Here is a 23227-nt window from a genome sequence, read left to right as displayed (position 1 = left end):
AAGTACACAAGTAACAAAACAGGAAATACATATGTGCTGCTTTTGTGTGTTTGGTCCTGTTTTGCACCCAAAGGCACTCACTTCTCCAGGTTGTCACAATATGGCTCTGTGTACAACCTCTCAGTTAATGCCTGTGACTAACACACTAACTGTCTTTACCAGGTCCATGGAGAAGTCATAACCAGGATTCAAAAGCAGTGAGCTTTTCTAAGTCTGCAGAAGAAGGGGAAAAAAACCCCAAACCCAAAAAATCCCAAACAAACATCATCCCTCTACTTACTTTCTTCTGTATTTCGCTCATCACTGTGGTATGTATTTGGTGTTTAAACAGGAATAATAATTATTTAAATTGTGAAAGAGATGAATAATTTCAAGGGCAGTGCCATTCTCTTTTCATTCCCAGGAAGAAGCAGTGTTTATGTTTTTTATTTCACTACAAGAAAAGTTACCAAACACATAGGTATGGCATAAATACATGCCATTTGTATTGTGGCATAAAACCACCGTAAACATTCTTGTCACTTATTTAAAAAAAGGCAGAACATAAATCAGATTTTGCTTCAAATGCCACAGGCACTGTGGGTAGATGAGGACAGTAGTGCAACTATATAAGTAGCAAAAGTGGAAAAAAAACCCCACAAAGTCCCAGAGTAAAGACATTATACCCAGCAGGATAAGGGTTTCAACCTGTGTTCTTCAAGCCCACTTGGGTAACACATAATGCAACATACAGGTGTATACATTTGAAGGCAAGAAATATACAAACAGTCTTGAAAATAACCCACCCCATATAAATCAATCCTAAATAAGCCAAATGAAAGTCTCTGCTGTTGCATAGAAAAAAAGGTGAGACACAGCTGTCTCACTTCAGGATCTGAAATCTTATTCAAAGCTTTTGAGCATTTACCTGCAGTATTTTCCCTCTTTTCTTTCATTTACATTTTTGCTGTGCTTTTAGTGCAGTAATTAATCACAAAGTTCCATCTGGTCAACAGTTTTAGTTCATGTCCTTATTGCTTCAGACAATTAAAAACAATCCTTAGTGCTAAGAACAATAAAAACAGCCCCTAGAAGCACTGTGCTAAGGCTCTGCAATACAATTTTCTTTTAAAATAATAACCTCTTCAAACTGGCTTCAACCTACAAGTAATCTCATGTTTTAAAGAAATCCCTCTCTGAAAAGCAGCACCTTGACAGAATTTAACACTTGAGAGTATCTCTAGATTGTTTTTGTTTAAAAAATTAATTTTAGACTAAACTAATATCCTTATTAGAACTGGCTTACTCCAAAAACTATGTTGCTTGACAACTCTTTCAAACAATTCCTTCACTTTATTCATGACAGAGAAGTCAATAATAATTCAAGGTTTTGCTGATTATTAATGCCATCTCTAGTCAGGGAAAACAATTTGATGAGTATTCCTGATTTGACTGTTCAACTAAAATTCTTCTTCTTTAACAAGTTTAGCATTGATCTTTGTGTCTATTTTTTCCTGGGGTGGGGCTGTCAGCTGGAATCTTATAAATGTGTATATGAAAAAGAAGCCATAAACAATTTAAAAGGATACCAGAATGGACAATCCATACCTCAAGTGCAGTTTGGAAGGTATAGTTTATCTAAAATTAAATACTTTGACAAGCATCAAGACTACGTCAGGCTACCTTCAGAAACAAAAGATTAGGATTTAGTCTTGTACTTTGTACAATAGCATTTAGTTCCTTCCCTTATCCTGGGGTCAAGGGAGAAAGTTCTTGTTTGAGTACTGGTTAGGTGAAACCATACGCTGCTGAAATCTTATATCCCTGACCTTAACATATAAGTCATAGATAGCCTGTAACAAGAGTTGTGGCTCTTAATTTAGGGAGTAACAGGCCTCAGACATACGCAGCTCTTTGAAATTTCAGTTGAAAATTGTAAACTGAAGAAACAGAATACACAAAAAAGCTATGCAAAACGTACTAAAACACAGGAACAAATGAACAAATAAGTCTCGCTTCCACATGCTTTTTCTCTACTCCATATAATAAAGAACAAAGAAGGATAAAGTGAAAACCAAAGGCTGGAAAGACATTTTAAAGTCTTTCTTGCAGATGCCAATGCAGTTAGAGAGAATATACTAGTAAATTTTATATTAGCTAAAATATTATCAGTTACTTTCTTCCGTAGGTTCCATCACAGGCAGTACACACACGGGATTCATACAATAAGTTTATAGACTCTTCTCTAATCTAGACCCTTTGGCCTAGTCTCTGCTGTTTCCAAATGTAGCTGCCATTGCTTGAAAAATACACTGTAAAAGAAAACCACCACAACAACCTATTCCTTATAGGTTGAACTGTATCTAAATATAAACCTGATACGATTTGTGAGTTACAACTCAAGCATTGAGAAAACATTGAATATTATAAGAGGTCCAAACCAAAAGGAGTGACCACCCTGGAAATTAATCAGACTGATCTCCAACTAAAAGAAATTAATCCGTAGGCAGCTAGAAAACATACCAAAGGTAGCATAAGCTCATAATGGGTATTTTCTAATAACTTAGTCAAGATATAATACCAATATGGCAGTGATATACTAGAAAAACCCCTTATGCCTATAACAGCTAAACTTCACACTAGAAAAATAAAAGTTTGATTTATTAAATAAGAGGAGTAGTAGTAGTACTCACCATAAGACAAGGTTAAGTGATGCCGAACTCCCTCAAAAAAACACTACCTTTGGCTTTAGGGAATGGGCTGTAAGGCTCCTCAACTACAATAAGCCAGATAACCACTTTGCTTCCAACTAACTTAGTGACCAGAGGCACAAAGTGCTTGTTTTCAAGACTGCCAACACCTGATTCAAATCACAGGTGCAGTCACTTGCTCATTGCAGTACTCCCAGGCAAGACATGCCATATGAAAACCAATACAGAAGAGCATAGTTTAGGGGTTTCTCATGGCTGAACCAAAGATACCGATTCTCTCTTACAACTCAGACCCTGAGGAACAGTGAATTCACCTTCTATGGTCATATCAATATGTTACTTTTACATTTCCATTACTGTTTATAGAAATTGCTTATGCATACACATTTCTTGTGGTAGTTTTTTCTAGCTGCGCCTGGCCTTTATGCTCAACTCATGAGTAATAACACTTTGATGATATAAAATAAAATGGCACTACTTGTCTGTCAACAGAAATTGATGCCATTTTGTACATTAACATTTCATATATATCAAATTCAAAAACCATTTGATGCTTTTTGTATCAAAGTACATTAACATACTTTGATATAAGACCCCTCAAACTATAAGGCTCTTCATATTACCCAATCTATCACCACATTCATGCATGCTCACATGGTCAGCAGATCATAAAAGGCAGCTCTATGAGCTCTCTAAATACTGTCTCCAATGGTCAAAAGAAATACCCTTTTCCAACCTGCAAGATAGGTATATTTTTTTGTATTTGCCATCTCCCATTATTGTAGATAGACAAGTTGAATCAATAGTCCAGGCTGAAAATCATTGCCCTTATTAATTGAAAGTTGCAGGAAAAAAAAAAAATTATCTCTTTATACCTGTAGAGAAAAAAAGGCTTTCAAGGTACACAGGTGATCTTAGGGGCCTGAAAGTTTGAAAACATCCCTTACTATAGTTTGCTTCCAAACTTAACAATCTTCTTCATTACTCTTCATTGTAGGGCACCATATGATTATTTCACAGACTACAGATCTACTCTTCAAAAGACACACCCTCTGCTTCAAAATCTAAGAGAGGTTCCTGCCTGCTCCTTATTTCACATGCTTCAATAAGACACTGAAGGCAGCCCATGAGGTATCTAACACACACCCTAGGCTGAATACCCCATTCCCTGCTATACCAAAAGATCTCACAGTCCACAAAAGGGCTTAGTATGTGTGCTAAACATGGCTTGCAAGAAAGCAGAATTTAGAGCTCAGGCCCTAGAAACTGAAATTCAGAGGGATCTTCTTTCAAATAAATGGGACAGACAGCATGTTTATGGCTTAAATGATAGGCTGTCAGGTTTTTGTCCTCTACAAAATTCCAATTTCCTGCCAAGCATTGGTTAAACTCCAAGAGTAATAAGAAACTCCGGCTCAGAACAAACTGTCCCCTGGGTCTACCCTCTCTAAGACAGAAGTCTACATAGTTAGTACTGAACTATCATTGTACAAATCTTTATGCAGTGCTGGAGATATTTTCCTATTCCAAGCTCAGCATGATCTATAAACACACTGCAAACTAGAGGCTGCCGTCCAGGGTACATAAGGAGCCAATATGTAGCCTTTCCTACCTCAAAGTAAGCTGCTGGGAAAGGCAATTATTCCCTGCTTGTCTGTGATTGATCAGCTTCCTGTATAAGGATGTGTGAGCTTTCATTTATTACCTACTGGGTCACTGGCACAAGGCTGCGAAGAAAAAGGTCTTTCTAATAGGATTTTTTCTGAGAAAGGGATTAAAAGAGCATCGAAACAATTTAAATCATGAACAATGGCACATTCCAATCCTCCTCTCTATGTAAGGCAACACCCATAGAGCTAAAAGTTCTAGGGGAATTGTTTGGGATGCAGAAAGTGGATTTCAACCCCTCTGTGCTGTCTACTCCCTTTTAAATAATATGCACAAAGGGCAGAAGTCTGTGCAATCAAGGCAAAGTAAGGCTTTAAGTAACATGATTTTAATATTCATAAGGTTTTAACTTCTTAGTGATTATTTATGAAATCTTCTATTACATCAGGATAACAGGCTTAAAAGTAAACTAATCCAAAACTTACCACTTTTACACCACTAAAAATATTTCAGAGCTATATTCAGAACCTATCCTCATAGCTGGGTAGAAATGATCTGTCAATCCCTACAAAGTATCAAATAATAATTGAATCCAGAGTTCATGGAGGACAATTGTTAAGTTTGTTACAGAAATAACAATCATATACTAAAGCTTCAGCCTGAAATGCGTTCTTCATCAAAACACATTGCATAGGGCCCCGCTAATTCCAAAAGACAATGGTGCTTTCCTCATACAAAATTTATCAAAAACTCTTACCTATTCCATTGCCTTAAAGACTGCTGTCCAGGCTTTTCCTGAGGTTATCTCATATGTGAAAGGTTCACAACAATGGACAAAGAAGAGGGTCACTCGGATTTTCTCCCATTCTCCACAATGTGTCTGAGATGGCCTGTGGCTAATTCTTCTTTACTGGAAACAAATTTTGTCTTGCTCACACTTTGATGTACAAGGGAGGGATATTCCCCAAGAAAAAGAATGTGACAAACTAATTAAACTAAGCTGTGTTGTACAAGCAACTCCAGATCAGTATCTGCTGAAGGTATCTCTCAAGTGGTTCTTCTTATGAAGAACCTCCCATTAATTTAACTCATTTAAAATATATTAGAAAATTAGTGCTATTGAAGAACCATTACAAAACATTTTCTTAGCTGGATAAATTATCTTCCACATGATTCTGAACCACTCAACATCTCATATTGGAGCTTGGGAAGACAACAGGATATAAAGGTTGCAAGATACTGTCAAGTGTTAATATGTACCGCTGTCCTCTGCTGGAACAAATCAGTCTTACTCATACGTTTGTGACTGATTAGCTTCTATTAGCAGTAGCTGACATAGAGCAAAGATGACATAAGCAACAGCTAATGTACATTCCCACTTAAGCTCACAGGCCTGCAGCTTAGGACAGAAGGTTGTTAATTCTATTATCTGTGCAATGTAGCTGTGTAAACAGCATTTAAGATCAAAGAATCATAGACCCATTACAGTTGGAAAAGACCTCTAAGATCACAGAGTCCAACCGTCAACACAACACCACCATGCATCCTAAACCATGCCCTGAAGTGCCACGTCTACACTTTTTTTGAACACCTCCAGGGATGGTGACTCCTCCACCTCTCTGGGCAGCCTGTTCCAATGCCTGAGCACTCTTTCAGTAAAGAAATTCTTCCTAATATCCAATCTAAACCTCCCCTAACACAAATTGAGGCCATTTCCTCTTGTCCTATCACTTGTTACTTGGGAGAAGAGACCAACACCCACCTCGCTACAACCTCCTTTCAGGCAGTTGTAGAGAGCCATAAGGTCTCCCCTAAGACTCCTTTTCTCCAGGTTAAACAGCCCCAGTTCCCTTAGGTGCTCTGCAGAAGACTTCTTTCTCCAGACCTTTCACCAGCTTTGTTACCCTTCTCTGAACACACTCCAGCACCTCAATGTCCTTCTTCTACTGACGGGACCAAAACTGAACACAGTAATCAAAGGACGGCCTCACAGGGGCGTGATCACTTCCCAACTCCCACTGGCCACACTATTCCTGATACAAGCCAGGACGCTGTTGGCCTTCTTGGCCACCTGGGCACACTGCTGGCTCATATCCAGCTGGCTGTCAACCAACACTCCCAGGCCCTTTTCCGCCGGGAAGCTTCCAGCCACTCTTCCCCAAGCCTGGAGCGTTGCATGGGGTTGTTGTGACCCAAGTGTAGGACCCAGCACTTGCTCTTGTTAAACCTCATACAATTGGCCTCGGCCCATTGATGCAGCCTGTCCAGGTCCCTCTGCAGAGCCTTCCTACCCTCAAGCATATCGACACTCCTACCCAACTTGATGTCATCTGCAAACTTACTGAGGGCTTACTCAGTCCCCCCATCCAGATCATTGATAAAGATATTAAACAAGATTGGCCCCAAAACTGAGCCCCGGTAGGCACTGCTCATGACTGGACGCCAACTGGATTTAGCTCTGTTCACCACAATTCTCTGGGCTCGGCCATCCAGCCAGTTTCTTACCCAGCAAAGAGTACACCCATCCAAGCCATGAGCCTCCAGCTTCTCTAGGAGGATGCTGTGGGAGACCATGTCAAAGGCTTTGCTGAAAGTCTAGGTAGACAACATCCACAGCCCTTCCCTCATCCAATAGTCGGGTCACATGGTCATAGAAGGAGACCAGGCTGGTCAGGCAGGACCTGCCTTTCATGAACCCATGCCAGCTGGGCCTGATCCCCTCGTTGTGCTGCACATGCCTGGTGAGTGCACTCAAGATTAACTGCTTCAATAATCTTCCCCAGTACCAAGGTCAGGCTGACTGGACTTTAGTTCCCCAGGTCCTCCTTCTGGACCTTCTTGTAGATGGGCATCATATTGGCAAGCCTCCATTCATCTGGCACCTCCCTGTTAACCAGGACTGTTGATAAATGATGGGGAGTGGCTTAAGAAGCCCTTCCACCAGCTCCCTCTGTACTCTAGGGTGGATCCCATCCAGCCCCATGGACCTGTGAGTGTCCAGGTGGCTCAGCAGGTCATAAACTGCTTCCTCCTGGACTATGGGGGGGTTTGTTCTGCAATCCAACTCTGTCTTCCAGCTCAGGGGGCTGAATACCCTGGGGATAACTGGTCTGACTGTTAAAGAATGAGGCAAAGAAGGCATTAAGTACCTCAGCCTTCTCCTCAACCTCGGTGGCAATGTTCCCCTCTGCTTCCAACAGAGGACAGAGATTCTCCTTAGCTCTCTTTTTGTTGTTAACGTATTTGTAAAAACACTTTTTGTTGTCCCTTACAACAGTGGCCAGATTGAGTTCTAGCTGGGCTTTTGCCTTTCTAATTTTCTCTCTGCAAGACCTAACGAGATCTCTGTATTCTTCTTGAGTTGCCTGCCCCTTCTTCCAAAAGTGGTAAACTCTCCTTTTTTTTCCTGAATGTCAGCAGAAGCTCCCTGTTCAGCCAGGCTGGTTGTCTTCCCCACTAGTTCATCTTGCAGCACTTGGGGACAGGCTGCTCCTGCGTCTTGAAGAATTCCTTCTTGAAGAAAGCCCAGCCTTCCTGGACTCCTTTGCCCTTCAGGATTGCCTCCCAAGGGACTCTCCCAACCAGTGCCCTGAACAGGCCAAAGTCTGCCCTCTGGAAGTCCCTGGTAGTAGTTTTGCTGACCCCTCTTCTTACTTCACCAAGAATTGAGAACTCAATCATATCATGGTCGCTAAGCCCAAGACAGCCTCCGACCGCCACATCTCCCACCGGTCCTCCTCTGTCCGTGAACAGGACGTCAAGCAAGGCACCTCCCCAGTAGGCTCCCTCACCAGCCGTGTCAGAAAGTTATCTTCCACACACTCTAGGAACCTCCTAGACTGTTTCTTCTCTGCTGTGTTGTATTTCCAGTAGATGTCCGGTAAGTTGAAGTCTCCCAAAAGAACAAGGGCTACTGATTGTGAGACTTCCACCAGTTGCTTGTAGAATGCTTGATCTGCCTCTTCATCCTGGTTGGGTGGTCTATAACAGACCCCCAGCATGATACCTACCTTGTTGGCCTTCCCCCTCATCCTTACCCATACGCACTCAACCTTATCATCACAATTGCTAAGCTCTATACAGTCGAAACACTCCCTAACATACAGAGCCACGCCACTGCCTCTCCTTCCTTGCCTATCTCTCCTGAAGAACTTACAGCCATCCACTACAGCACTCCAGTCATAAGAGTCATCCCACCATGTCTCTGTGATGGCAACTAAGTCATAGCTATCCCGCTGCACAATGGCTTCCAGCTCCTCCTGTTTGTTGCCCATGCTGCGTGCATTGGTGTAGATGCACTTGAGCTGGGTTATTGGTTTCACCCTCAGCCTCAGCATGCCACCTCTAGGCTCCTCTGGAGTGGGCCTGGCTACACCCCCTTCCCCTTTCAAACCTAGTTTAAAGCCCTCTCAATGAGCCCCCCAACTCATGACAGAGAATACTTTTCCCTCTTTGAGACAGCTGAACTCCACCTGCCCCCAGCAGGCCTGGTGCTGTATAAACCTCCCCATGATCAAAAACCCCAAAATTCTACCAATGGTACCAGCCTCTGAGCCACATGTTAATCAGGCGAGTTTTCCTGTTCCTTTCAGTATTGTTCTTCCCTAGCAATGACGGGATTGAGGAAAACACTACCTGTGCTCCTGATCCTTCGACCAATCACCCCAGTGCCCTGAAGCCCCTTTTGATCACTTTTGGACCTCTCTCTGCAACCTCATCACTGCCCACCTGCATAACCATGAGTGGGTAGTAATCAGAGGGCTGTACCAGACCAAGGAGTTTCCTAGTAATGTCTCTAACCCAGGCCACAGGGAAGCAGCAGACTTCCCTGTAGGATGGGTCTGGTTGGCATATTGGGCCCCCTGTCCCCCTCAGAAGGGAATCGCATACAACAATCACCCTCCTTTTCTTAACAGAGGCAGTCATAATGCGTGGGGCTGACTCTCCTCCCTAGACAACCCCCCGGACGGACCTTCGCCTACATCCTAATTTGCCTGGTCCTCAAGTTCCAGAGCCCCATACCTGTTGTGTAAGGGCATCTGGGAAGGTGAGGGCGGCCGGGAGGGGATTCACCTGCTGCCCCAAGCAGGGACCTGTTTCTATTCCCTCCCATCTCTTAGGTCCCCTCCTTCTGCTTGGTGGCAAGAGGGTAGGGGATCCTCTGCTCCTTGTGGAGCCTCCACTCGCTGCCTCGGCCTCAGGCATTGTAGGGTGCAGCTCCACCACTCTATCTCCCTCTCACACTCCTTGATACCCCTTAACCTTTCCACTTCTTCCCTCAGCTCTGCCACCAGGCTGAGCACATCATTCACCTGGTCACACTGAAAACAGGTGTAATCTCTGCTGCCCTCCGGTACGAGTGCCAGGCTCAGGCACTCCCTGTAGCTGGAGACCTGGACAGCTGCGCGATTGTGTGGGGGCCCCACCTGGGTCACCACATTCCTTCTGGCGATTGTTTTCCGGCGAGTGGAAACCACAGCTGGGTTCTCTCCTGGGGGTTGATGACCACTAGCCGAGTTACCCTGTAGGGCCAGGAGGGGGACCACACCCTGCCCGCACATCCTGCCCATGCAAACTGCTGCGCCACACCCTTCTGATGCACCATGCCCTGGTCACCATGCTCCCCGGGTCTGCTCTTGTATGTGAAGGTGCTTGCATGTGCCCCAGACAGTGTGCTTTATTACCATGTATTTGTACAGCAGTAACACCCCCAGGCCCTGCAGAGACTGGACCCTGCTGCTCTACATACACCGAGTTAAGATCCAAGACTGCAATGACGTGGTACCATATCATGTGATGGCCAAGATTGCTAAAATGCCTTCTATAAAACAGCAGCAGGTTTTGTATCAATGTGAGACCAAAGCAAAACCACACACAACCCCTTTGAGGACCTGAGCCTAAGACATTTTAAACAACAGCTGAAGGAAAGACACCAAAGCAGTCACTGTCTCTTGCTCCAGCCTTTCGAGGACCAGCATTCGTTTTCCCAGGATAGGCACTGGACCTGCAGCCCCGAGCATCAAGGCCTCTCGAGAACCCCTCAGGTTGCAGCACAGCAGCTTCCCACACTAGCGCTAGCACATTTTTGGGTGCCTGGGGAAACAGCTCTCTGTGAGGAGGTAAGGAGAGCTGTGTGTGTGGAGGACTCACACCTGCCTGGTAACAAGGTGCCATGACGCCAAGCCACAAAGCCAGGGAAGGCCTTTCCACAGCAAAGGTGAGGGACAAAAGCTCCACATTCACCAGAGCTGAGCAGAGCCAGTCTTCACCCCGCCTCTAGTGAAGGCGGGGAGGCGTGACCCTGCAGCTCGCTCCCCACCTCTATACCCTGAGAAGCAGCAGAACCTTTTACAAACCCATCCCTTCACCAGAGACCCAGGCACCATAACGGGCGCCAAGCCCGCCAGGGCCTCCCCTCGCCAGACTGCGAGGCAACGCGGGGAAGGCGCAGCCAAGGCGAGGGGCTTGGCGGGAGTTGTAGTCCGCCCCCGGCCCAGCCCGGCGCTCCGCGCAGCCATCCCGCTCGCCGGACTACATTTCCCAGGGGGCGCCGCGGGAGCCCCTCAGCGGCGAGCAAGGCAAAATGGCGGCGGCGGCGCGGGGATGCGGTGGGGTATGGCGCCGGGCGTGGCAGCGTCCCGCCAGGGGTTCCGTCCCCGCCCCCCGCGGGCAGCGGGCCGTCGTCTGTACCGCCAGAGGCGGGGCGGTGCCGGCGGGGAAGAGCGGGTACGGTGCCGGGGCGGCGCGGGGAAGCGGAGCCGGTGGAGGCGGTTCTCCGCCGGGGAATCCCGCCCTCGGGGCGTAGCCGCAGGGCGGGGGACGGGCCCGGTTTCGGGCCGCCGGGCTTGGGGAGGAGAGGAGCGGCCGCGGCGGCTGGGCGGCGCCGGCCGGCCGGGCGGGCTCTGTGGGCGCGGTTAGTGTGTCACCCGCAGATCGCAAGGAGGAAGCAGCAGGGTCCGATGTAAAGACCGTCCTCTGAACGGTGTGAGGCATCTACAGCTTGCTGATGGCTGGTAGCGCCTTCCCAGCACGCATTTATCTCCCACACCCTCCAGAAACCCCCAGAACAATAATTTGTCTTCGCAAGTAGGCCTGTTGGCCCTTTGACACGTTTGGCTGTGGTAAGATTCCCACACAATGCAAGCAAATGAGAAAGCGTTAGTGTTCAGGTGTTCAGAGTATAAACAGCAAGGGCTGCACCAATTTTGTATTTGAAGGGTTGTTCTGGTCCAAAGGAAGCTTTCTCTTCCAGTGGAGAAACATGAAACTCTGACAGCGTGCTTGGAAGGGAGCGTTTTATTCCTGCCGCAACTGAAAGCTATGGCATGTATAAGCTTTCCTGTTCTCTGGGGAGATTCAGGCTTCTCTCTGCACAACTGATCACCTGAGAGAAGTTATGCAGACATTGATACAAGCGTGCTGCTGATTCTTCAGAGACACAAATAAACATAAACCTTGAGCAAACATGGGCAGAAACTCTAGGTTTCTCATCAGCGTTGTTAGTAGGACTCGAGGACTTAATGATGCACATACCTTTTTATCTGAGTGTAAGCCAACACACTGATTAAGCAAAGCCTGATATAATTTTTAATGCCATGATGTGACGGGGCTGCATTTTTAAAGAATGCAGGAAACAATGAAATAAATTGGACTCCAAAATTAAAAAACCAACTCTTTTTTTCTCCTTTAAACCCTGAGGTATGTTTATGAATAGTTGAAAATACCAAACAAAATTTTGTTTCAGTAAAAGAAAATGTATTGGCTCCTTTAAACATCTGAACCTTACTCCTTTGTAATAATATTCTTCCTAAAGCAGTGATATCAGAGGCATCTGCATTACTAGTTTGGTGTTTGTAGGGGTGCCCTCAGCTGTCGTAGGGCAGACAGAGAACTAAAATCTTGGCAATGTATTACGTTCACCTTTGGAAGGAATGCTGTACTTGATAGATTTGTTTGATGTTTTTCCATAGCTTGCTTATCTCCTATAGCTATCTGGGTACTTATGCTGCTGGAGTATTCTGCCATAGAAATGTAATTTCATCGCTGAAATATTATTTGTGCCAATTTATTTGTACCAGGCCAGATAATTACTTACAGAAACTGTCAAGCAATTCATACTGTAAAGGTGACCTTTTTCTCTTGTCCATAAAAAGGTTATGGATGTGAGAATTGCAATTACTTTTTAGATGATACAGAGAAGCTTTATTCTGCAGAGTATGTTCAGAGAGCAGTAGCTCTCTAGTTGAAATGATGATTTCTCTATTACCAGATTACTAATGTTTATGCTAATATGCTACTAACATTGCTCTGGAGAGCCACCTTTCCCAGCATGCAAGCGACTAGCTGACAAAGAATACATAATTTATTATGCCACCTGTCTGTTGGAGATTTATCAAGCTACCTGAGAAGTAATTGATATTTATGATGATTTTGTGATTTTCACGAGGTACCAAATGGGGGGTCGTCCAGCACGCAAGTCTACCTCATTAATTTCTCTCAGATTTCTCACGTAAGGAGAAGTTGAAAGTTTCAGACCGTTATATTTATTTTTTATGGCATTGTTTTCTGTATGTAATAAAGACACTTTGCCATACAGTCCCCTCCCTATATATGGTCAATTAGTCTCAGATCTCCACTATTGCAGCACAACTTTTGCCATTACACTGTAGATGTATTTACAACATCATTTACAATTTCTTTAAAATTACAATTTAATTTTTGTTAATAAATGAAAAGTTCTTAATTCTAGTATTTTTAGATGTTTATGGGGTTTAATGTCATCTCTTATTTAAATTGTATTTTACTTCTCCTCTTTCCTTTTCAGCCTTGCTCCATGGGTTCCAGTTGTGGGTCTGGAAATTCATGCACAGATCAGTTCCAACTCAAAACTTTTCTCTGGTTCCCAAGTCCAGTTTGCCGCACCTCCTAACTCTTTGGTATCTTTCTTTGATGCTTCTTTACCAGGAACTTTACCAGTAAGTTATGCTTCAACCCAATTTATATCAGGATTAATGTCACACAACTTTGAGTACGTTTCTAATATTTTGTTCTATCCGAGATTTGACTATAGAACTACTTTTACATATTTTTCTGTTTTCTGGTTGTTTGATAACATGAGATGCCTAGTACTGTTTCTTTTCACTTTACTCACTCCTTAGTCATCACTACAGATACTTGATATCCTCTGCAAAGGAAAAAAATAAGGAGTGTCTTTTCAACATATTGAATGAATCGTGGTATTTCTCTGAAGCCAGAGTGGGTGTATTTGGTCAGTATGCCACACAGGAAATTCCTTAAATATGAGAGATACTTAAAATCCTATGAGAGAGCAATATCTTAGATTGCTGAGTGGCTATTTGATGTTACTTTGCCATATGTTTGTTTATGTAGCTGTCATTTGCCATTTGGAATGTCTCACTGTGGAGGTACTTTGCTTCCTGAGTAGAAAGTCTCTGATTTAGGAAAGTGTCAGCTATTCCTATTTCCAGAGCAAAACAGTTATTTAAAAAAAAACCCAAAAGTAATCTGTGTGAGACATTGTGGACCAACAAGTCAGAATAGCGAGCTAGCACTTAGCAGTGAGATGTATTAGTGACAGTGTAATAAATTTTTGAAGTCACAGCTTAATTATAACTTTGTGATGGCTATGACGGTACTGCTGTAGAATTCTCTGGGAATTTAACAAGTTTAATATAAAAATAACACTTTAAAAAGTATAACATAAGCTCTTAAAATACAGTGAAAATAAATACTGAATAGACTTAGTGTTGGCTCGTGCAACAAGCATGCAGAGACTATAATGGGGTCAAATTATTTAATGCAGAACTGTTTCACTGAGTATATTTATTAGAGCGGAGGTTTGAATTCCAGAGCAGATATATTTTTTTAATCTGTTGGAAACTTTTCATCATGATAATATAGCCTTAAATAGTATTCTGAAATTGAGAATTAACTTATGGCTAGATTGCCAGGGTCTAGAGGTATGCCGTGTGATCCTTAAAAAGAGAAATGAGTTGATAAGTTTGTGGTGATTGTGACTGCTCTGTCGAATGCCTCTGGATTAAAGTCAAAGGGGTCGTCTCCAAGCAGGACCTCACAGTGGGCATCTGCTATTGACCTCCTAACCACGATGTCAATGCCGACAAAGCAATACTTGGGGCACTAAAACAAGCTTCTGGCCAACAGAACCTGGTCCTGATGGGTGACTTCAACTACCCAGACATCTGTTGGAAGAACAATACAGCAGCTCACATGTCATCCACCAAGTTCCTGGAATGTATAGAGGACTGTTTCCTGATACAAATGTTAGATGTGCCAACCAGGAATGAGGTACTGCTGGACTTGCTATTCACAAACCGAGAAAGCCTGCTTTGTAATATCTCGGTTAGTGACAGCCTTGGCTGCAGTGACCACAATATTGTGGAGTTCAGGATCCTGCTGAGTGTGCTGAAGGTCAGCTCTAAGACAAGGGTTCTGGATTTTAGAAGAGCAAACTTTAGTGCACTCAGGGCTCAGTTGGGAGGGATTCAATGGGAAGCTTCCATGGAAGACAAAGGAGCTAGTGAGTGCTGGGAGTTCTTCAAGAGCTCTCTATTGGAAGCGCAAAGCCAATTTATCCCCTACAAAGGAAAGGGAAGTATGTGGAGCAAGAAGCCCCCTTGGCTCAACCATGACCTACTGGGTCTACTCAAATCCAAAAGGGAAGCATACCAGAGATGGAGAAGTGGAGGATTATCCATCAAGAGCTGCAAGGGCATTGCCAGAGCGTGCAGACATGCAGTTAGAAAAGCAAAAGCCCACCTCGAATTGAAACTTGCTGTAGATGTCAAAAATAACAAGAAAGGTTTCTTCAGACATGTCAACCATAAGCAGAAAAAGAAGGAAAACATAGGCCCACTGTTAAACGGAAAAGGAGAGTCAATCACCAGTGATGCTGAAAAGGCAGAGGTCCTCAACACTTTCTTCACCTCAGTCTTTACCAGCACTGTGGGGTCCCAGGCTTTGGGAACGAAATTGCCAATTGATCCAAACACCGACCCACCATCAGTGAAGGAAAGGTTAGTACATGAATTACTACAGGAGCTTGACCCCTACAGATTGATGGGCCCTGACGCCATCCACCGGAGGGTGTTGAGAGAGCTGGCTGACATCATTGCAAGGCCACTGTCCATAATCTTCAAGAAGTCGTGGAGAACAGGGGATGTCCCAGAGGACTGGAGGAAGGCAAATGTTACCCCTATCTACAAGAAAGGCTTGAGGGAGGATCCAGGTAACTATAGGCCCATCAGCCTTACTACAATCCCTGGGAAAGTTATGGAACGAATCCTCCTGGGGGCCATCACAAGTCAAATGAAGCACGTGATTGGGAAAAGCCAGCATGGCTTCACTAAAGGCGGATCATGCTTGACAAACCTGGTGGCCTTCTATGACAAAGTGACTTGGCTGGTTGACATGGGGCAGGCGGTGGACATTGTCTACTTGGACTTCTCCAAGGCCTTTGATACAGTCCCCCACAGCCTCCTCCTGGAGATATTAATGCGTTATGGCCTAGACAAGTGGTCTGTGCAGTGGGTGGGGAACTGGCTGACAGGCCGCACCCAAAGGGTGGTGATAAATAGCTCCTTTTCCAAGTGGCAACCTGTCACAAGTGGAGTCCCCCAGGGATCAATATTGGGCCCAATGTTATTCAATATCTTTATAAGTGATCTGGATAACGGCATCAAGTGTAGCCTGGTGAAGTTTGCTGATGACACCAAGTTGAGTGGGGAAGTAGACACTCCAGAAGGGAGAGCTGCTGTGCAGAAAGATCTGGATAGGCTGGAGGAGTGGGCTAACAAAAACCTTGTGAAGTTCAACAAGGAGAAGTGTAAGGTCATGCACCTGGGAAAACATAATGCGGGAGCGCAGCACAGACTAGGATCCACCTGGCTGGAGAGCAGCTCTGTGGAAAGGGACCTGGGGGTCCTGGTGGACAGAAAGCTCAACATAAGTGAACAGTGTGCTGCTGCAGCCAAGAAGGCCAACAGGATGCTGGGTTGCATCAAAAAGGGCATCACCAGCAGAGATAAAGAAGTCATTGTCCCACTCTACTCAGCACTTGTCAGGCCACACCTGGACTGCTGTGTACAGTTCTGATCCCCTCTATACAAAAAAGATGTGGACAGGCTGGAAGGGGTCCAGAGAAGGGCCACCAAGATGATCAAAGGACTGGGAAGCTGCCATACGAGGATAGGCTGGGAGAACTGGGTTTGTTCAGCTGTGAGAAAAGGAGGCTCAGAGGGGATCTCATCACCATGTACCAGTACTTAAGGGGTAGCTACAAAGAAGATGGAGACTCCCTTTTTACACGGAGTTACATGGAGAGGACAAGGGGGAATGGACACAAGTTGCTCTTGGGGAGATTCCAATTGGACACCAGAGGAAAATTTTTCACAGTGAGGACAGTCACCCATTGGAATAATCTCCCCAGGGAAGTGGTTGACTCGGCCACGTTGGACACCTTCAAGAGTCATCTGGACAGGGTGCTGGGCCATCTTGTCTAGACTGTGCTCTTCCTAGAAAGGTTGGACTAGATGATCCCTGAGGTCCCTTCCAACCTGGGATTCTGTGATCCTGTGATTCTTGCAAAGGTATTGAAATCTAAGGAAGTGAAGGTTAGGTGCTGATAAAATTTGGACTTCACACTGGTCTCAATGGCAATTCAGGGCTGAGTTTCAGATCTAACTATATGGAAATTTTGAACACTTTCCAGAGAGAATGGGAATCTTATGAAATCATTTGGTTTTGAAAGAATCTAGTTAGACTTAAACATGGAAAATTAGTTCCTTTCATTTGGGGGCAGGGCTGGGTTAACGAGTTAATAGTCACAAAATTTAAAAGGGTTCAAGATTTTTGTTTTAGACCTTCTGCTTAGCGTTCTGTTAATGAACGGAAATCCTGGTAAATTGCCTAATACTTATCTTCAGTCAACTGGAAAAACTGTTCTCGAATGAACAAAACCGAGTATTTATAAAGAGTTTCATTTTTATGTACGTTACTATTTATCTGGGGTTTTTTGGGGGGCTTTTTCCTCTGTTAATGCTTTACAAATGAGGCTCGGTATGACCTTTGTGAGAAAACCGCAGTACATGTGGGCTTTGGCAGAGAATATAACTGTACCTGAGAAGCAAAAAGCAGGATGGTTAGGGTAATTTAAAAGTAGTGATGCTGTGTTAGCTTGTATCAGCTGCTTTTATCTATCAAAGAGAAGAAAGATTTCCTCACTGTAGTACTGGTGAAAATAGAGTTGAAAATGAATGCTAAAAAATACATGTTCTTGCATGTTAGAATATGATACAAAATCCAGTCAATAGCTTTATTTTCCTGTTGTACTTGGTGCACAGGAATTAATGTTAGAGACCAATGTTTGTTTTGGAATCAAACACTTGGGTTCATTTTCTTGAAATAATTATATGTATTTGTACATGGCAATAGTGTCTGAAGTAGAACTGGATTTTGGTGGATTTTGAAAGTCTGATAGTAGTTATTGAAAATTTCCAAGTATTTGTAAAAAAAAAACCAAAACAACATTTTAACAAATATTAAGATTATTGCCTAATAAGTCTTTTTAGAAGGTAAATATTTGGTCTTTCCTTTTGACTCTGTTTTGTTGAGAAAGGAAAAAAATACTAGCGAAGTTTTAATACTATAGTTGTGCTGTCTGTAGCAGAGAATAACTGTTGTTATAAGCTGAGAACTATAGGGGCAGTTTTCGGTGTCACAGGGATTTAAATTTACTGTGGGACCATGAGATGGTTGGGGTAGATGACCGTGCCAGTATTTGCTGCTTCACAACAAGACCAAAAAGAATGGTGCTAAAGGGAGCTTTTCTGGTTGCTACGCATTTCTGGGTCACTAATGAGTGTGGGCGTGAGCCTTCGCTGTACAGTAGAGGGGAAACTAGAAGAATGTGTTTAGCCCTCCTCCATATTTCCTTTTGAAATTTTCTTCCTGTTCTGTAATACAGCTTATTTTATACTTGTGCTGTAAGTAGACCATAGGAGGACCATCACAGAGTTAGTGCCATGGCCATTTCACTATGCTGCTCTCATAATGTGCTTCTGAGAGACAGCTGCAAGCAAGGACAGCTATGCAGGTGCACTCCTGTTTGTCATGAGACAGAAAAAATGATGTGGCAAACCTTTGATTAAAAAAGTAGATGTAGAAGTAGTGAGACTGGATGGTGCATCCCGTGCTACTCTGCTCACTTTTTGTGCCCTGTGGTGAAGGGTGATAGAACCCCTCACCACTAGAACGGACAGCATCCTACTCAACTTAATGTAAGGATTGCCTTTCTTTGGGACTATGTATGACTATATACATAATTACATCATGTAATGAAATGTGCAAAGGCCTGTTTTTTGTTTTAGTTTGGTTTGGTTTTTTTGACCTGGTGAATGGGCTTGGCAATGATCTTAGCTTGGTGTCTTTAGAGGACCTGTAATAAAGAAAGTTTTATGCTACACGTGATGGCATATAGTGGTTCATACCTGCAGATCGACCTAAAATCCTTCTGAGGTGGTTGCATCTCGTTTATCCTCTTTGAAAATTCTGAGGATCTTTATAAAGGTTTATAAAGATAAGACTGGGCTCACAGAAAGAGAATCCATGGTTATGTGTTCTCATGATTGAGGTGACTGTCTAAAGGTTAATTATAACTTAGCTACAGAAATAAGATGATAGATCTAGTAGCTACAGGCTGAAACCTTTTTGTCTGTTTAGAGTCTTTGTTGCTAATCACATAAAAAGGTGCACATTTTACGTGTCTCCTGCATGACTGAAGTGAAAGTCTGATCCTATTTCTTTGTCACTAAGTGCACTAAGAAATAATCTAGGATTTACATAACCAATGTTTAAATTAATAAGATTTGAATGAATGTTAGCCCTACAGTCTTAAGTATTTTGAAATTTTTGAAACCTTCTTATGCATTTGTATTTCATTCTCTTTGCAGTGTGAACAGCATCTGGTTTATTTTTTTTTAAGACAAAATTTTCAGAAACACTTGGTAATGATTGAGCTCTCTTTCTAATGAAGAAAAGACTAATACCTTCTGACTTCAAGGAACAGAATAAGATCTGTGTTGAACATTGCTGTAGAATGTCATGTGAGATGCATGATTTTATCTGAATATATAATTTTTTCTTGATCTGCAGGACATCCTTGAGGGCTTGACAACTCATTCATTGCTGCTATCCTGTACTGAGATTTTCATATCCTCTAGATTTAAACTCCTTTAGTTTTCACTCTGTAAATAGTGTTAGAAGGAAGCATTTGGGCCCTACTGTATCTCCTCTCACCTGCATAATGACAGGCAACCAGATATGCCTTTTCATGGAAGAAAGCAGCGTTAGAACAACTATTAGCTCATGTTTCTTCAGGTGTTGCACCACTGGCAACTTAAACTCCAAACTCTGACTTCTCCAAAACTGAGGCATGTCACTGCAACACTGCACAGTACCAGAGGGCATGTGTATCATGCCTTCCCCCCCCGCAATGCTGGCTGCCCAGGGACATGACAGGGTTAATACCCAGTTTGGGGATGTAGAGGGTACTTTAGTTCTCCTTCCTGTATTGACACTGCATCCATCCTTGGCAGTGGCAGATACCTAGTGTTTTTCCAGATGTCTTGGGTGATACACTATCAGACTTTGTGATGAATTTTAGATTATAGTAATACACAGAATTTACCTGATGCATTTGCTTTCAAAGGCACTGAGACATTTTTGTGAGATTTTAGTGGATCTGTCCGTCATCTGTACATATTGGAACAGAAACAGCATTTGAGACCAGAATTTTATACTTTACAGCCTGAAACTAGGTTTTTTTGATATCCTGTGCCTGTTAAATCTGGTGATTGCAACAGCTGCTTTACCAACTTGTGATTTCAGTTTTGTTTTGACATTCCTTCTGGCATGCATATGAATTTACTCCCTTTTTGTACTACTTTGATTTGAAAAAAACCTGCTGCTTAGCTTGATTTTTGATAACTACATCTTTAATTGCATGCACCTTTCTTGGGGAACTGGACAATCTTCTAATCTTTGTATGCATGTCAGTTTAGCTTTCATTATACAAATTTTCTTCTTTTCTTTGAAACCATGTGATGCCTAGGTTGTTGTATCCATGACCTCTCCTGTAAAAATAAATTAGTGGCAGTTCCTGAAGGTAAAAGTGAGTTCATGCTAGTTTTAAACAATTTACTCATGTCTAGGTTCACTTTAACTGCTTGTTACTTCTTTCAGTAAAACTGTAGTAATTATACTTAGAGGAAAAAAGGAGATATTTTCTTAGAAATTGATGGTACCTTTCTGTTGCAGTCTTTCCTGATAATATTTGGGTTTGTGACATGCATTGTGTCATCAGTGGTTAACAGTCTTTTGTTGCTCATGCAATCTCAGCTTGCTGGACTTGTGGTTCCAGTAAGCCTCTAAAAAGAAAATCCCACATAATTTAGAAAAATAAACTAGGGGAGTGAAACAGGCTTTCAAACCGTTGCTCCCTGAGAATGCCTTTGCAGTCCGTAGACCCTTAAATATCTGAGTGCATGATGGATTAAAGCCTGCCTACATAATTTCAAGCTGTTAATCAGTTCAGTGCTGTTGTACTGGTCAGGAGAGGTCTGTGAAAGATGAGGGAGCCCTACTTCAGGCGACTTTCAGGGCTGGGTTATGGTGGGGGTTGTTCCTCATTCTATTTCTTTCTTTTTCGTGGGATCATTCACAGCCCCAGGGTTACCTGTGGAACTAATCTCCTTCACTGGGGTCTGAGAAGTGTTGTACTTCCTCAGTTACTGCAGTTACTTAGCTCAACTTTATTTCATACTTAACTGTAAATGCCAGTTTTCTGGAGACATCTCTGCTTTTGTGCTTTGAAGTATTTGGTGACATTTGTTGCCCTTCTCTCAAGCTTTGAAGGAGTCCCCTGCAAGGTTTTCTCTTGCTTTTTGCTATGTCTCGTTTATTTGTGAGAAGTTCTTACACTCATTCTGGGTGTTTTAATCCTTTTGTCAAGGCTAACAGTTCCTGTAGGGCTTTGTCTCCTTCGCACCTCAGTAACTGTGCTACCTATTGAGCTCTGTTCTTTTTGTTGTTCTTGTTGGCTTTCCTGTTCATCCTTAACAGGTCCCTCTGGCTGATGTAAACTTGCCAGTTAGAACAGCATTGAGCTGATAAAACATCTTGCTATCACCTATTTCAGTAGATCCTTCAACGTATCAGTGATGTTATCTATGAATTTTCTCTTACCACCTTTTGTGTTGTTTTTTATTGCTTTACCTTTTGCTTTATACAAATATTTTTCTACTTCTTAGTGGCGAGCAGGAGTTCGCAGTATCCTGTTTTCTTTCTTTCACACAGTTCTGTTAGTGCAGTTATTGTGCCATCTTTGATACTTTTGGACAGCACAGCCATTACATGACAACTAGGCAGATTGGTGTCCCCACTTTCTGGATTCAGTCTGAAATGGCTGCTGAAACACACATTAGCTTTTTGTAGTAGCTTTTCTTAGTGGGCTGGGAATTTCTTTATATTATGTTTGAACCATGAGTGGATTTTTTGGGACAAATTTCTATTACTCCTGTTATCAGCCACTATGTATGCTCTGGCATCCTTAAGTGTTTGATTTAATTTTCTCTCAGTATGTAGACAAATAGTCTGGTTTGGGACAACTCCCTTTGATGAAATCCAAGGTAATGTAATGTATATATGTGTACGAAAGCAGTGCTCTGTTAAGCAGAAGTTTCTGTAGCAATCATGGTTCTACCTGTTTCTTAGCATTTTAACTCTGCAAACTGACACCTTGCTTCTTCGTTCTTAATTTTTTTCTTTGAAGAGTTTTTTCATTAAAGCGTATTTAGGAAACATTGTCCAACAGTAATGACAGATGATTGTAGGCTGGGTCTTTGTTCTCTTCATGGTTAGCTGTCTTGTGTGTAATGTTGTGTAACTGTAAGTTTTATGTATTTTGTTTGAAACTTATCTTGCTGCCATTAGGCTGTAATTGGGTCCTGGGGTAAAATTAATTTCTTTCTTTGTGTTCTTGTTGATTATCAGCCACCTTGCCATCTTAAATATATTATGACTATATATTTGATTTTGAGAAGATAAGCTGGTGTTTATTAGTTACATGTGCACATTTTGCCACTGGAAGCATTGTTTTCTATGCAGAAACACTATTTTTGCAATTTCACTGCCAAGTTCAGCCAAATTTGCCTCAAAAAATTTTAGGTTTGTGGAGGTTGTTGTGAATGTATTAGGAAGCACGTGAAGAGGAAATTAGTGATTGAGTCTCTTCTCCCCACTGATCACAGCTTTATTTGGGCTGCTGCTATTCAGAGGTTTGTGATACTTCATACTTAGTTTGGGATGTTTGATGAAATGGGGAGAAGATATGAAGAGAGAGTGTTGAGGTCACTGCTTATGTAAAACAGACTAGGGCAGTTATTTATAGGAAATTAGTCTTTGTTGGTTCTGCTGTTCCAGAACAACTTTGTTAAAACCAAAGAATTTTAGTTTGCGTTCTTGATAGCTTTTGCAAGACTGGTTGCATTATGTCTCATATAGTTTTCCTGAATTAGTATATTCTTGTCTCTATGTGTGATAGACAGCTTCTGGTTCACTCTCAATTTGCATGTTGTGCTCTCTTCAGAGATCCGGGTCAGCCTGGAGGGAAAGATGGCTACCTCTTTGGGGAGCAAATAAGCATGTTTCAGGAGACAGCAAATGGAGGAAAAAGGGACACAGGAGTCAGAGCAAAGGGCTGGGAGTTTCAGTATGCGTTTAGTGTGGGCTCTCAGACACACAAAGATTGCAAGAAGGAGCAGCGGGCAGACAGCCAAGACCTAGAAATGATAGAAAATAGCAGTCAATGTGTATCAAAGGTCAGAATTTGT

The 23227-nt window shown here is 42.8% G+C and overlaps 1 protein-coding gene across 1 annotated transcript in view; it reads left to right on the top strand.

Annotated features, from left to right (window-relative positions):
• Window positions 1–10847: 10847 nt before the first annotated feature.
• Window positions 10848–23227, top strand: part of GATB (glutamyl-tRNA amidotransferase subunit B) — a 48598-nt gene continuing 36218 nt past the window's right edge. Inside the window, exons 1-2 of the mRNA XM_075090931.1 lie at window positions 10848–11024; window positions 13123–13273. Of these exons, the coding sequence (XP_074947032.1) occupies window positions 10882–11024; window positions 13123–13273 (294 nt within the window). The 5' untranslated portion in view covers window positions 10848–10881. The remainder of the gene's footprint in view (window positions 11025–13122; window positions 13274–23227) is intronic.

The sequence above is a fragment of the Phalacrocorax aristotelis genome, chromosome 4, assembly GCF_949628215.1.
Source record: "Phalacrocorax aristotelis chromosome 4, bGulAri2.1, whole genome shotgun sequence".
Classification (NCBI taxonomy): Eukaryota; Metazoa; Chordata; class Aves; order Suliformes; family Phalacrocoracidae; genus Phalacrocorax; species Phalacrocorax aristotelis.
Note: the sequence above shows the minus strand (reverse complement) of the source record. Positions and strands in the feature narration are given on the sequence as shown.